Below are 14,151 nucleotides of genomic sequence, written 5' to 3' on the forward strand. Positions count from 1 at the left end.
ACTCATGCCAAAGAATCAAGGTAAAGCATCAAGTGCCAGTAGGTTTGCTTCGCAACTTGCCCATACTGACTTGGAAATGGGACTCAATCTCGATGGATTTCATTACCGGTCTACCGATAAGGAAGGGACGAATCAATGACGCAGTATGGGTAGTGGTTGATCGTTTAACCAACGTAAACCATTTGGTTCTAGTAAGGAGTATGGACCAAGCGCCTGTTTTAGTCGAGAAGTATATAGACGAGATTTTGAAGCTGCATGGAGTGCCAGCAAACATTGTTTCCGATCGAGATCCAAAATTCGCATCGTTATTTTGGAAAGATCTGCATAGGGCGTTGGGAACGGATGTTCACATGAGCACCTCATTCCACCTAGAGCCTGATGGACAGACGGAAAGGACTATCCGAACCATAGAGGACATGATCCGACTGTGTGCTTTGGAATGGTCATCGGATTGGGAGAAGAATCTACCATTGGTCGAATTCGCATATAACAATAGTTATCACTCGAGTAGCGGCATGTCACCATTTGAAGCAATGTACGGAAGGCCGTGTCGAACGCCTTTGTGTTGGACCGAAATTGGAGAAAGGACGAGTTTCAATCACAAATTGATTGATGAGACGACGGAGAAGATCAAGTTCATTCGAGAGAGCATGAAGAAAGCTCAGGATCGCCAAAAGAAATACGCAGACCGGAACAGGCGGGAAGTAGAATTTGAAGTCGAAGATATGGTGTACTTGGAAGGTCGCACCACAAAAAGGAAAGCATCGTTTTGGAAAAGTAGGAAAAATAGCGGTAAGGTTCATTGGACCATACCGGATTGAGAAAAAAGTTGGAGAGGTAGCCTACCGACTATCTATGCCCGAGTTTATACGACTACACAAAGTCTTCCATGTTTCACAACTACGGAAGCATGTACCAGATCCTAACATGATTGTGCCCGAGCCTATCGAGGATTTGGAGCCAAATCTCACATACCCCGAAGGACCGTTTGGAATAGGGTAAAGGAGAACTCGGAAGTTGAAGAACAGGCGCATTCCTCAAATCCAAGTATTTTGGGGAAAACAGAACCGTAAAGTCACCACTTGGGAAGATGAGGATAGGATTCGTGCCAAGTATCCTCAGCTGTTTACCGAAGAAGATGAAGCAGGACCATCGGAACCCTATGGAATTCGGGACGAATTCTATTAAGGGGGGAGAATGTAATGACCCTCACTAAGGGGTAAAGTTTCAAAATAAAAACTCAAGGCCAAAAGACCAAGAAAGGAAGCCAGCAAGGAGATCAGAAGAATTGCTGAAGACAAGTCCGAGAAATTATGAACGGATCGAGAAATGGCCGAGTAGTCCGAGACGTACCGCCCGTGTCGTCCGAGACGTATCGTCCGAGTTGTCCTAAGAAGTCCGAGTGTTGTCGAGAGATGACCGACGATCAATCGAGAGACGCTGGCCGACCCGATAAGAATTTGGGGAAACAAGAAATTCTTGTTCTACCAAGAATTAATCAAGAAAATGCTTCCAAGAAAAGAAGATTAAAAAAATCTAAGTGGAGTTAGTGGAGATTAAATAATTCAAAGTGGAGCTTACTGGAGATTAAATAAATTAAAATGGAGCTTAGTGGAGATTAAATAATTCAAAATGGAGTTAGTGGAGATTAAATAAATCAAAGTGGAGCTTAGTGGAGATTAAATAATTCAAAGTGGAGTTAGTGGAGATTAAGGACATCAAAGAGGCCAAGTGTAATGTCGATTCCACACATGCATTAAGGAGCTTCAAGGACTCAACAAACGCCTCTCATGCATTGGGCATCTCCACCGCCCAAACTCTCTATAAATAAGGTTACTCTCTTCTCATTTCCGCAAAAATCTTAAGGGAGAAGAGAAAGAGAGAAAAGAGAGAAGGAGAGAAAGAGGAGAGAAAAGAGAGTAAGGTGACTCCGCAAGAGAGAAAGAAGAGAAGTGTTGCCGCAAGGAGAAAGAGAGAAGAAGAGAAGAAGCAAGACGAGACTATCGACCATCTCAAGGTGTTGAATCGATAAGGAAATCAATTTCAACCAAAGAAGGAGTTCAAGTGTGCCGCGCGAGAGAGAGCTTCATCAAGAAAGTCCAATCATCGCCGGTTTTCTGTGAGTTCAGGCACATATTTCGCCGGACTAGATGGGGATTAAAGACATCCATCTAGTGCACGGTTTGCATGAGCATTTAGTTTCATTTTACTTGAATTTCTTTTGTGATTTTCTTGTTTAAATGCATGCGCTGTGAGGTTACACCGGTTGCTAGTTCGAAATGTTCTAGTAACAAGGGTGATAACTAGTTAAGATACTTGTAAAATTATGAGCTTAAAAACCATACAAACTCAAGTATCAACTTTGGTGAAGTCTTAATGCGTTTACTCTGCGAGAAATTCCGGCTAGCGTAGTAAGACTGGGGTATTGCTATCCTTCCCATTCCGTACCAAATGCAGCCGCGACATGCAACCCATGTTCGTGTGTTTTTAGGGTTGGTTACGAAGAGCTCGGAGGTTACTGGGCTCGCTACCCTGGCCGAAGCTGTGTACACGACGGTGTGGCTTTAAGTGAAGTCTGATTGCATGCCTTTGTGGTTGGAATACGGTTGTTCATGAGGGGTTAAGGAAAGGATGCATATCGGGCCCATAAATTAAAACTTGTTTAAAACTCTTGTTTTATTTCAAGTTTATGTTGTTGCATGATGTTGCATGTTGTTGCATGTTGTTGATTGTGATTGCTTGCTAGATTAATTTGCTTAGCTCATTATCTTCCGCATGCTATTTCTGATTGTTGTTTGCTTGATTGTCAATTGTTTGCTTGCTTGCATGTTATTGTTAATGATGGGGTTGGGGCTGGGGTTTATTTATTTTTCCTTGCAGGAACCCTGAGCTCACTAAGTAATCTTAGATTACTTATGATAAATATTTGTGTTGCAGGTAACCCTAGAGGGAACTAGAGGACGTGGTGAACGATAGGAATCCAGAGTAGTTTTATTTTGTGTCTATTGTAAAATACAAGTATGTTTTATTTTGGCACTAGGCCTTATCCAAAACTCTACAATCCTTTTGTTAAAATGTTTTGTAATAAACTCTTTCTAAGTAAATCAAAATATTCAGGTTTTTTTTAAAACGGGCGAGTGGTACTGATATAGACTTTGTCCGAATCGGCTCAACGCACGGTGTGTCACAAGGGTTGCAAAGCCTTAACGACGTGCCGTGTGGTCCGGAACCTCACCGATGAACTGGCTAATGGATCCTGATCCGTTCTTGCACCCGGCCGGATCGTTGGTAGACGTTCCCATAGTAGCGTCCCAGTCGTGGTCCGTCTGGCCATACGGCGGTTCAGAGGCGTTACAGTTATGCTCAGAGACGTAAGTAATAATGAACATGTCTGGATCTGTGCTGCTACGTTCGACTTGTTTCGTAGCTAAACAACCTTGCGTGTACTTGTGAGTGCACCTGAAGTAAATCCTGAGGAACAAAAAAATAATTAATCCTCCACGTAACCATCAAAAAACAAAACTAATCACAATGTATATACACAAACACGTGAAGTCACAATCCATTTGATCACTTACGCACAACAAAAAAAATCTATAATATCATTCCAATAATATATACACGAATATAGAGGTTCTATATAGAAAAATACATGAGTACCTTGGAAACCGAGAACCCAAAATTTCTTTTTGACCGTACTTTCGCCAACTCCATTCATCTTCTAAGTTTGTAGCCTGTACGCAAACCACTTTCTTTGCGTTGCTTTTCCTGCGTCTATCGTCAATATAATATCAATATACATTGAAACATAATGTGGTTATATATACTTGGAATTTATCAAATTTATCTAATCTTAGAAAAAAAGAAAAAAAAAATAGTTATCTACTATAAATCCTAATGACAAGAAAACACAAAATTAGACAAGTCAATATGAAACTGATATAAAAAGAGAACTTACTTTTTTGATACGTCAGACAAATTTTCGCTCATGGAACTCTCACAATCAGACAGCAGCATGAAGTGTCTACGGAGGGTTTCTTTACCCATTTTTAGTAGCAACCAAGGCATCACTATTTCCCCATTGGATGATACACTTATGAGAGACACATCGGCTAAGACCTTGAGCCCAGAGATAACATCCAAGTCGATGCCGGCAATAAGTGATGCCACCAAATCAACATCCTCGTCATTGAACAAACACGCTATGTAAAGAAATAGAACTTTATCCACCTCCTGTAAATCATCATAACTGACTCTCAATGCTTCTTCAACTACTCCATAACCAGAAACCTCCATCGGATCCAAGGACAAAACTGGTGATATATTCTTCAGACTTGTATTGCCACTTGTAAAATTTATTACACGGACTCCACATCTTGTCACTGTGAACCTGTCGTTTAGACTCTTTGTCTGCTGATTGATAGGAAAAAACTCAAATACAACTAAGTCAGCCCAGATATCAGGGTCACTTCTTTCACCGGTACTTGGGCGCATGTTGACATCACAAAAGACAAACGTATGATCCTTTCGAACTTTTGGAACAACTTTCCCTGGTGGCCAACAGTGATAATTTCGTTCTTTCCTATAAGAGCGGCCTTCTTTGTTGCTCCATCTGCAAACACAACTTATGCCAAAACCTGTAGCATCACAGTAGTCCTCCGAAAATGCAACTTCCACCAGCATACCAAAGCCCACAAGCGTGTTTCTCCAAGAAGGATTTAGTCGTGTCATTACAGAAGATCCTAGTTGCAGACCAAGTGTGGCATTTTGATTTGTATGTGAGGGCGCACTGAAGCTGAAAGTCGGAGCTTTGTTGATATCCTGTTGCAATAACGCAAAATAAGTCAGATATGATATGAGGAGGGTGTGATTGGGTGTACATAACAGGCATATTAGAGAGAGGCCGACAGAGAAGGAGAACGGGGGTGATGGAGAGAAAGAGAGCTAATGGAGAAGTAAGTAGACAAGAAAGAGGCAGAAGGAGAGAGTATTACCTGTGTATACTCTCTTGGTATGTGTTTTACATTAGTCAGCGCTTTCACCAAAAAATCATTGACCACTTGTGGAGATAGATCAAAAAAATTGCTGAATGTGTAATGCATAGGAAACTTATCAGAACTATGTGCATTCAAGAGCTCTAGGCTTAAAGGAAGTTGTGGCACTTCTCTTAACGTAGTGCCAGCAAAATCTAACTCTTTCAAGTTCCGAGGAAAACCATGAATAGTCTCCAGCTCTGAGCAACCAGAGACATCAAGAACTTTGAGAAATTCTAAACTAGCCATGTTTGGCAAACTTCGCAAACAAGATCCATGTGCTTTAAAGAGTTCTAGACTTTGAGGAAGTTGTGGCACTTCTCTAATTGCAGTGCCAGCAAGATATAACTCTTTCAGAAACCGAGGGAAACCCTGAATGGAATTGAGCATTGAGCAACCAGAGAGATCAAGAACATTGAGAAGATCTAAATTAGCCATGTTTGGCAAACTCTGCAAACAAGAACAATCTTTCAGCTCCAAGCAAATAAGCTTCCCAAGATCTTGAGAAGACGATCTAGATTCCAGCAGACTTGTTAAACGCTCAAGTTTCGAGGCCTCTGAAAGATCCGGAATTTCTGTTAGAAAATTCACAAGCTCTCTGTGGTTTGGCTTAACTGTGGAAAGCGGTAATGCTAATATGCCAGTTCCCTCTAGGTTTAGTGTCTCAATATTTGGTGGAATCTCTAGGACATTTTTAATGTGTATGCAACCTGAGAGATTTACAACTCCTAGATGCAGCAATTGACCTGCGGCTGGGAAACTCTGCAGTCTTGTACAACCTTGGATATCAATTACCTCAAGATTTTGAGCTTTTACGAGATCATCGATATTAACTAGGTTTTGGGAATGGCAAAGCCTGATCGTCTTCAACATCTCCAGGTTCTGAGAAGACCAAAGAAATAAAAAAAGCCAAATGAATAACAACAAAATTTGTCAAGTAATGATAGAGGTGAAAGACGCATATCAGAGTTTTCTTACCTTGGTTCCACCCCAAAGTTTCTCAAGTTGACTGTACGGCATGTTGATTTCGACAAGGTGCCTAGGATCAAAACTTTGAGGCAAAGATCGCAGAGGATAGTTCTCCCAATGGAGGAGTCTTAGCTCATTAGGAAGAGAAAGGAAGAAGCCTTTGGGGAAATTAATTACAGGATGGACTTCAGGATTGGAACAGTAAATCTTGAGTAATCTAAGGTTCAACATATTCTTAAAGGCAGAGGGCTGCACATGAAATCTTAAGTTTGATGTGTCCAGAAACATGCCTTCGATCTCTTCAGAGCCCTGCAAGGATATTTCAAGTGGATATATTAGGACGTTAGCTCATAAAGTAGGTTAAAAAATGAAACTATCAATATATAACAGACCTGAGCACGTTTGAAGGTTGCTTTAGGTTCTCCAATTCCTTTCTGTTCATTATATTCTAATAAATATTTGATGCTCCAAGGTTCCCACAGTCTTGTGCGCCTCTCGATCTGTACTGTTTCTCCATTTATTATTTCTCGGCCAATATCTTGGGTCAGATTATGCAACCGCACTCGGTTTTCTGATATAGTCACCAAACACTTCTCAACAAGAACATCAATTCCAACATGTGGAAAGAAACCACAACCCTCAAGCAGTTGTATCACGTAGTTGACATTTTCTCCCTGGAAGAAACAAGCTATGTCCAGAAAAATGTTCTTTTCGTCGTCACTGAGTGTGTCGTAGCTGCTTTTAAAGGCATCGACAATCTTAAATGGAGGACGACGCTTGAGTTTGAGGAATGCAGTCTCCATTTCTGAGAGTTTTTTCTTACCTTTCAGCTCTCTTCCATAAACACTGATAGCTAACGGGTTTCCATTAGCATAATTAATTACTTTCACAAACAGCTCGTGGAGATTCTTCTCCTCTCCCATATCCTTTAACGAAGCGCACATCAAGAAGAGTTGTAGAGCCTCTCTCTCATTTAAACCCTGAACCTCGTATATTTGATTGATTCGGCAAAGGTGAAACACCTGTTTATCTCTAGAGGTTATGATAATCAGGCTTTCAGGTCCTAGCCAGTCAAAATCCTCGAGAAAAGACTCTGCAACGAGAGCATTGTGCACGTCATCGAGAACAACAAGAACTCTCTTATTGTTCAATCTGTCTCTAAGCGAGCTCAGTTCCATAACGGTCCGCTTATCTTTCAAAAGTTGTTCCTCCAACAAACAATAAAGACCCTTCTCATGAACAGATTTGTCAGAGTCTTCGATAAAACAAGAAGCATCAAAGGCGCCAAACATTTGGTGAAAGACTGCTTTAGCAAGTGTCGTCTTGCCTATGCCAGGCATACCCCAAATACCAACACAGCGGATGCCAAACGGTTGCTTGTTAACCATTTTTTCAATCTCCAGAAGCTTCGGATAGATTCCAATTCGTTCCATTGAAAAGAGCTTCTCGTACACATCTCTCACAATCTCTTCTACTAGTGTAGAGTCACTACATTCCTTCCTGCGCAATATTTGATTGGTGTGACAATTCAAATAGCGAGCAATATAATTTCAGCTAAAAATCTCATTTCATCTCATATAAGTAGATACCTGGATTTGTGAATTGGTGATACGCCTCTCAGATCCAGCGCGCTAAGCCATTCGCCTCGTAATTGATTGTCACCGTACAACACTGGAACCACCACCTGCTCCTTGTTCTTCCGGAGAACCTTCGCGAACTTGTCAAGCCATACCTCGGAGTAATCACAGTTTCCGGGTAAAACCATCACAGAGACCCTAGATTTCTCTACCTTTTCCTGCGACTCCTTGCAAAGATCATCGCTATCTACATCTATGACTACATTATTTATGCCTTTACGGCGGAGAGCTTCGGAGAGGTGGCTCGCGAAAGATAACCGTACCTCGTCTACGCAGCTGATGCAGACAAATCCCTCAGCGTTTTCACAATTGGTCATGATTTCGGGCTTTGACAGTTGGAACAAACCTTAGATTTTGCAGGAATTTGTTTGTGACGACGATGCTTTTTTTCATTTGACATTGGTCAAACCACTCTCAAATCTCTCAGTGGTTCTCATGGACTTTACTTTACCAAATGAATTTTTTTGGCTAAAAGTAAATATGATTATTAATATTTAAAATAATTTTTTAGTTGTTTGTTACTCGTGGAAAAGAAAAAGAAAAAGAAGATTTTTGAGTCGTCGTTTCTCATGGACTTTACTTTACCAAATGTAACTTTGAGCTAAAATATATAATTAGGTAACAAATTTAAATAAAATTATTGTGAATAAAATTATAGTTATTAAATTAATATTTGTTTGTGTCAAATGTAATATGTAATTAAATTATTTTTAATTTAAATTTTCGTTTTTTTTTATTTAAAATACGTCTTATCCATTACAATCATTAAATATGAAATTTTTTTAACTTAGTCGAGAAAATATTGATAAAATGTTACTATTAATGACATGTCTTTTGTGTGGTTTAAAAACTAATTTATTGAAACAGGATAAATGATTAGATAAAAAATTATATTAAAAATTTTGGAATTTCTAAGAAGTGTAATATGCATTTACATAAATGTAAAGATATGAGTACTATTAAGTTCCAATCTGTAACTTAATATGCTAATTTTTTTTATTACATTTATTTCTTTTTTTTAGTGTTTGGAAAAAAATTTTGTATATTATTTGATGAATAACTATTTTTCCAAATAAAATTAGATATTACATTTTAAAAGTTTTTAAAAGTACACGTTAACAAAATATAGTACACATAAAAAAATATAAATTTAACAACATCTTTATTATTATTTTTTGGTTAAACATATAATGACATGTATTGTAAATAGTATTACCAAATGGGGATAAATTGCTAAAAAATGTCTGTGGCTTTCTAGCGACAACACCTCAACATTTTTCTCAAAATGTTTCCCTATTAATATACTGAGATTACTATATTTAAAATAATAGTTTAGTCGTTGTTTTTATTCATGGAAAAGAGTCGTGTTGTCTGGAAAAAAAATTGTTAGAAATATCTTTTTTGACATATCTTTTTTCAAAAATGCTTTTTTTTAACATTTTCATTTTTGTTCTCTTTTACACAATTGTATTATGTTAAATTAATTTTTAGAATTATTTTTTTTAGGTTTGGGTTTCCAATTTACATTTAAGGTATAGTTTTTATAATTTCTGCTTTGTATAATGGTTCTTGTTTTCAGTTTAGGCTCCGAGAACTTGTTTTTATACGTCGATCTTTCACGTTTATTATTAATATTATCAGATAACAAAAAAAAAAATGTGTGACCAACCATATGAAGAAAAGTAGAAAACCCACTATATAGTTTGGTTTGTCACTCTGTCCATTCCAAATTTCCAGTGTGAACAAGTTGACTGAAAAAACAAAAAAGAAAGACTTGTCAATTACGAATTTACTTGACTGCACCAAAAAAAAAAAAAAATCGCCAATACATTCTTGCTACTGTAACGCACACTCCGAGAATAAGCTTTTCCGCCATGGAGACATCCTCGGTCGACGACCAGCCACCGCAACATCAAGTGTTCATCAGTTTCCGTGGAGCAGATCTGCGCCTAAAATTCGTCAGCCATCTCGTCAAGGACTTGAAATGGAACAACATCAACGTCTTTATCGACGAATACGAGAAGAGAGGTCAACCTATAGACATACTATTAAAGAGAATCGAGGAGTCCAAAATCGTCTTGGTTATCTTCTCCAGCAACTACACAAATTCTCTCTGGTGCGTCAGAGAGCTTGAGAAGATCAAGGATTGTACTGATGATGGAACACTCGTTGCGATTCCAATCTTTTACAAGCTGGAGCCATCCACCGTTCGAGATCTGAAAGGCAAGTTCGGCGATAGTTTCAGGAGTTTGGCTAAGGGTGATGAGAAGGAGAAGAAGTGGAAGGAAGCTTTTAATTTTATACCTAACATTATGGGCATCACCATTGACAAGAAAAGGTATTGATTACAGTTGTAGATAGATCTATTAATACTTGTTGAACCTTTGTTTATGGGAGTTAAGGGAGGGGTCATGATCTCATTAGCCTTGAAATTTGCAGTGTTGAGAGTGAGAAAGTTAATGACATTGTGAAGGCGGTGAAGACAGCGCTGACTGAAATTTCATTGGAGGGAAGAGAAGGTCCAGCCGTGGAGGCTTTAGGAAGGAGCATCGTTGGAACGTCTTCCTCAGGATGCGAGAAAAAGCACAAGACTTTTGGGAACGGACAACGGTTAAAAGAGTTGGAGGAGAAGTTGGATCTTGATATATACAAGAAAACACGTATCATTGGAGTTGTTGGGATGCCTGGAATTGGTAAAACCACACTTCTTAAAGAACTCTACAAGACGTGGCAGGGCAAGTTTACGAGGCATGCGTTGATTGATCAAATCCGTGTAAAGTTGAAGCATTTGGAGTTGGGTCGGTTGCCTCAAATGCTCTTAGGCGAGTTATCCAAGTTGAACAATCCTCACATGGAAAATTTCAAAGATCCATATAGCCAACTCCATGAACGCAAAGTTCTTGTTGTACTTGACGATGTTAGTAAAAGGGGACATATAGATGCTCTTCGTGAGATACTAGACTGGATTAAGGAGGGTAAGGAGGGAAGCAGAGTTGTCATTGCAACAAGCGACATGTCCTTAACAAATGGTTTGGTTGATGATACTTACATGGTTCCAAATTTGAACCACAGAGATAGCTTACAACTATTTCGCTATCATGCCTTTAATGATGATCAAGCCAATCCTCGGAAGAAAGATTTCATGAAGCTGTCAGAAGGGTTTGTACATTATGCCAGAGGCCATCCACTAGCTCTCAAAGTATTGGGCGGAGAGCTTAATAAGAAAAGTATGGATCATTGGAATTCAAAACTGAAGAGACTTGCACAGAGTCCCAGCCCCAATATTGTAAATGTCTTCCAAGTGAGCTATGATGAATTGACTTCTGAGCAGAAAGATGCATTTCTCGACATAGCTTGTTTCAGATCACAGGACAAGGATTATGTAGAAAGTTTACTTGCTTCATCTGAGCTTAGATCTGCTGAAGGAACGAGTGCAGTAAAAGCTCTCACTGATAAGTTCCTGATTAATACTTGTGATGGGCGAGTGGAGATGCATGATCTATTGTATACTTTTTCAAGGGAACTTGATCTTAAGACATCTAGCCAGGATGATAGCAGACAACAGAGGCTGTGGTTCCATCAACACATAATCAAGGGAGGCATAATTAATGTACTGCAGAATAAAATGGTGAGACCATAAGTTCCTCTAGAGTTTTATTAGTAAAAGCTTACTTCTTTTTTTCTCTTCACTGATGCCGTGTTCTTTGTTGGTTCTTAGAAACCTGCCAATGTTAGAGGTATTTTCCTAGACTTGTCTGAAGTGAAACACGCAACGAGCTTAGACCGCGACCACTTCATAAGTATGAGAAATCTCCGGTATCTCAAGTTCTACAATTCCCATTGTCCTCAGGAATGCAAAACCAACAATAAGATCAACATCCCTGATAAACTTAAGCTACCGTTGAAAGAAGTTCGTTGCCTCCACTGGCTGAAATTCCCATTGGAGGAACTTCCAAACGATTTCAACCCGATTAATCTTGTCGACCTTAAGCTGCCTTACAGTGAGATTGAACAACTTTGGGAGGGTGACAAGGTGTGTCTCTGAATAATCTGTTGATAGCTTTTGTGAATGATTAATTTAACTTGGATAGTATTTTTAACTGTACGATTTTTTCTGTTTTCCAATAGGATACACCATTCTTAAAGTGGGTCGATCTCAGTCACTCAACAAAGTTGTGCAGCTTGTCAGGGTTATCAAAGGCTGAAAAGCTTAAAAGATTGAACCTTGAAGGTTGCACAACACTGAAAACGTTGCCACATGATATGGAACGAATGAAAATGCTTGATTTCCTGAATCTGAAAGGGTGCACAAGACTGGAATATCTTCCAGAGATGAATTTGGTTTTTCTGAAAACACTTACTCTTAGCGGCTGCTCAACTTTTAACGAATTTCCGTTGATTTCAGAAAATCTAGAAACTCTGTATATAGATGGAACAGCAATAAGTCAGCTTCCTGCAAACATGGAGAAGCTCCAGAGACTTGTTGTATTGAATATGAAAGACTGCAAAATGCTGGAGGAAATCCCAGGCCGTGTTTGTGAGCTGAAAGCTCTTCAAGAACTGATACTCTCTGATTGTTCAAATCTCAAGATTTTCCCAGAAATCAACATCAGCTCGTTAAAGATTTTACTTTTGGATGGGACAGCCATTGAAGTGATGCCACAGTTACCCTCACTGCAGTATTTGTGCGTTAGCAGAAATACTAAGATCAGCTGCCTTCCTGCAGGAATCAGTCAGCTTTCTCAACTTAAATGGCTGGACCTGAAGTATTGTACGAGTCTTACATCAGTTCCAGAGTTTCCACCAAATCTTCAGTGCTTAGATGCACACGGTTGTAGTTCGCTGAAGACTGTTTCAAAGCCTTTGGCCCGTATCATGCCAACGGAGCAGAATCATTCCACATACATTTTCACCAACTGTGAGAACCTAGAACAAGTTGCAAAGGAGGAAATCACATCGTATGCTCAAAGGAAATGCCAGCTGTTGTCATATGCTCGGAAACGTTACAATGGGGTATCTCTCTATACCTATCTCTTTCGCTTTGTCGCTCTCTGTATCCCTCTCTCAAATTTTTTGCATTTCAAAGAAACTCTGGCAGAGTTTTAAGATTTTCGCATTTGAACTTTGCAGGGTCTTGTTTCAGAGTCTTTGTTCAGCACTTGCTTTCCTGGATGTGAAGTGCCTTCTTGGTTTTGTCATGAAACAGTTGGATCTGAGTTAGAAGTAAAACTCCTCCCACATTGGCATGACAAGAAGCTTGCCGGCATTGCTCTATGTGCTGTAGTCTCATCTCTTGACGACTTAGATCAAATCAGCTCCTTGTCTGTGATCTGCACCTTTAAAGTAAAAGATGAAGACAAGTCTTGGGTCCCATTTACTTGTCCAGTAGGAAGTTGGACCAGACATAGAGACAAGAAAGACAAGATTGAGTCAGACCATGTCTTTATCGGCTACACCAGTTGTCCACATACTATAAAGTGTCCTGAAGACGGTAACTCGGATGAATGCAATCCTACCGAAGCCTCCCTTGAATTTACTGTGACAGGCGGTGCAAGTGAGAACGGAAAGTTCAAGGTGTTGAAGTGTGGTTTGAGTTTGGTGTATGCAAATGATAAAAACAAAAACAGTTCTCATGAAGCAAAGTACGATATGCTTGTTGGAAAGAGTTTGCAAGAAAATTCAGATGGGGTTGATGGAAGAGTAAATTTAAAGACAGCAATGTACAGTATGGCTGTTATGGAGAGCTTTCAAGAAAATTCAGAAGGGGTTTATGGAAGAGTGAAGAGAAAGAAAAAAACAAGGAAGGACAATGGACGGATAAAGAAGAAGCAAAGGTCAGGAATAGATAAAACTCAAACTGTGATGAAAGTGTAACTCCAAGAAAGAAAGATCAATTCAGTCAGTCAAGCACATGGTTGAGAATCTCCAAGGGGGAAATAATTATTTTCCAGATGAAGCACGTCTTACAAAAAAACTCCAGCTCGTGATGAAGAAATCCAGCATGAGTAAAGATGTGATTCAAGTCTAAATAATGGAAATTTGAGAGAGGAAAACAAGTTAAAGGAACTCTGGATCACCAGAGAGATAGGGATACAAATTACATTGGTGAATCAAATTGTTAACTGACCCCTTTTCATCTTCCCAGTAAGCTGGAATTCTAATGCGAACGTTGAAGACTCGATTAAGGCTTATCCTGATTTCAAAGTCGTTGGAAGCCTATCAGCTTAGATTTTGTTTTTCTTTGGATTCAGTGTTCACGAGACACCCTTTCAAGTTATATAGCACGAAGATAATCTTTTTTTAAGAGACCTTTATCTTCTGTTTCCTGTTTAAAAGTTTCTGGTTGTTGTTTGATTATCTTTCAGGTATATGACTCTTTTCTCTGTAAGACTCTTTTCCGGTTGAATAAAGAAAATCTTTTTCAAAGTCTCACTTGATAATCTGCAATGGTTATCTCTTGGGCATGATGATTTTGTCAATGTGATATGTCTATATTTTGTTTCTTCTTACCA

General features: G+C 39.2%; 2 protein-coding genes across 2 annotated transcripts; one reads left to right on the plus strand and one right to left on the minus strand.

The window, feature by feature from the left end:
- On the minus strand, positions 2,987 to 8,080 carry LOC104760397 (disease resistance protein RRS1-like). Its single transcript, XM_010483317.1, has 7 exons — positions 7,592 to 8,080; positions 6,395 to 7,502; positions 6,012 to 6,311; positions 4,995 to 5,915; positions 3,959 to 4,821; positions 3,661 to 3,774; positions 2,987 to 3,471 (listed from the first exon to the last, which is right to left on the minus strand). The coding sequence occupies exons 1-7, from the start codon at positions 7,954 to 7,956 to the stop codon at positions 3,204 to 3,206; spliced, it is 3,939 nt and encodes a 1,312-aa protein (XP_010481619.1). The 5' UTR covers positions 7,957 to 8,080; the 3' UTR covers positions 2,987 to 3,203.
- LOC104760399 (disease resistance protein RPS4-like) lies at positions 9,425 to 13,958 on the plus strand. The gene is made up of 5 exons (XM_010483319.2): positions 9,425 to 9,977; positions 10,079 to 11,267; positions 11,358 to 11,672; positions 11,768 to 12,652; positions 12,770 to 13,958. Exons 1-5 carry the CDS (start codon positions 9,514 to 9,516, stop codon positions 13,511 to 13,513), a joined length of 3,597 nt encoding a protein of 1,198 aa, XP_010481621.1. The 5' UTR covers positions 9,425 to 9,513; the 3' UTR covers positions 13,514 to 13,958.

The sequence above is a fragment of the Camelina sativa genome, chromosome 18 (genome assembly GCF_000633955.1).
Source record: "Camelina sativa cultivar DH55 chromosome 18, Cs, whole genome shotgun sequence".
NCBI lineage: Eukaryota > Viridiplantae > Streptophyta > Magnoliopsida > Brassicales > Brassicaceae > Camelina > Camelina sativa.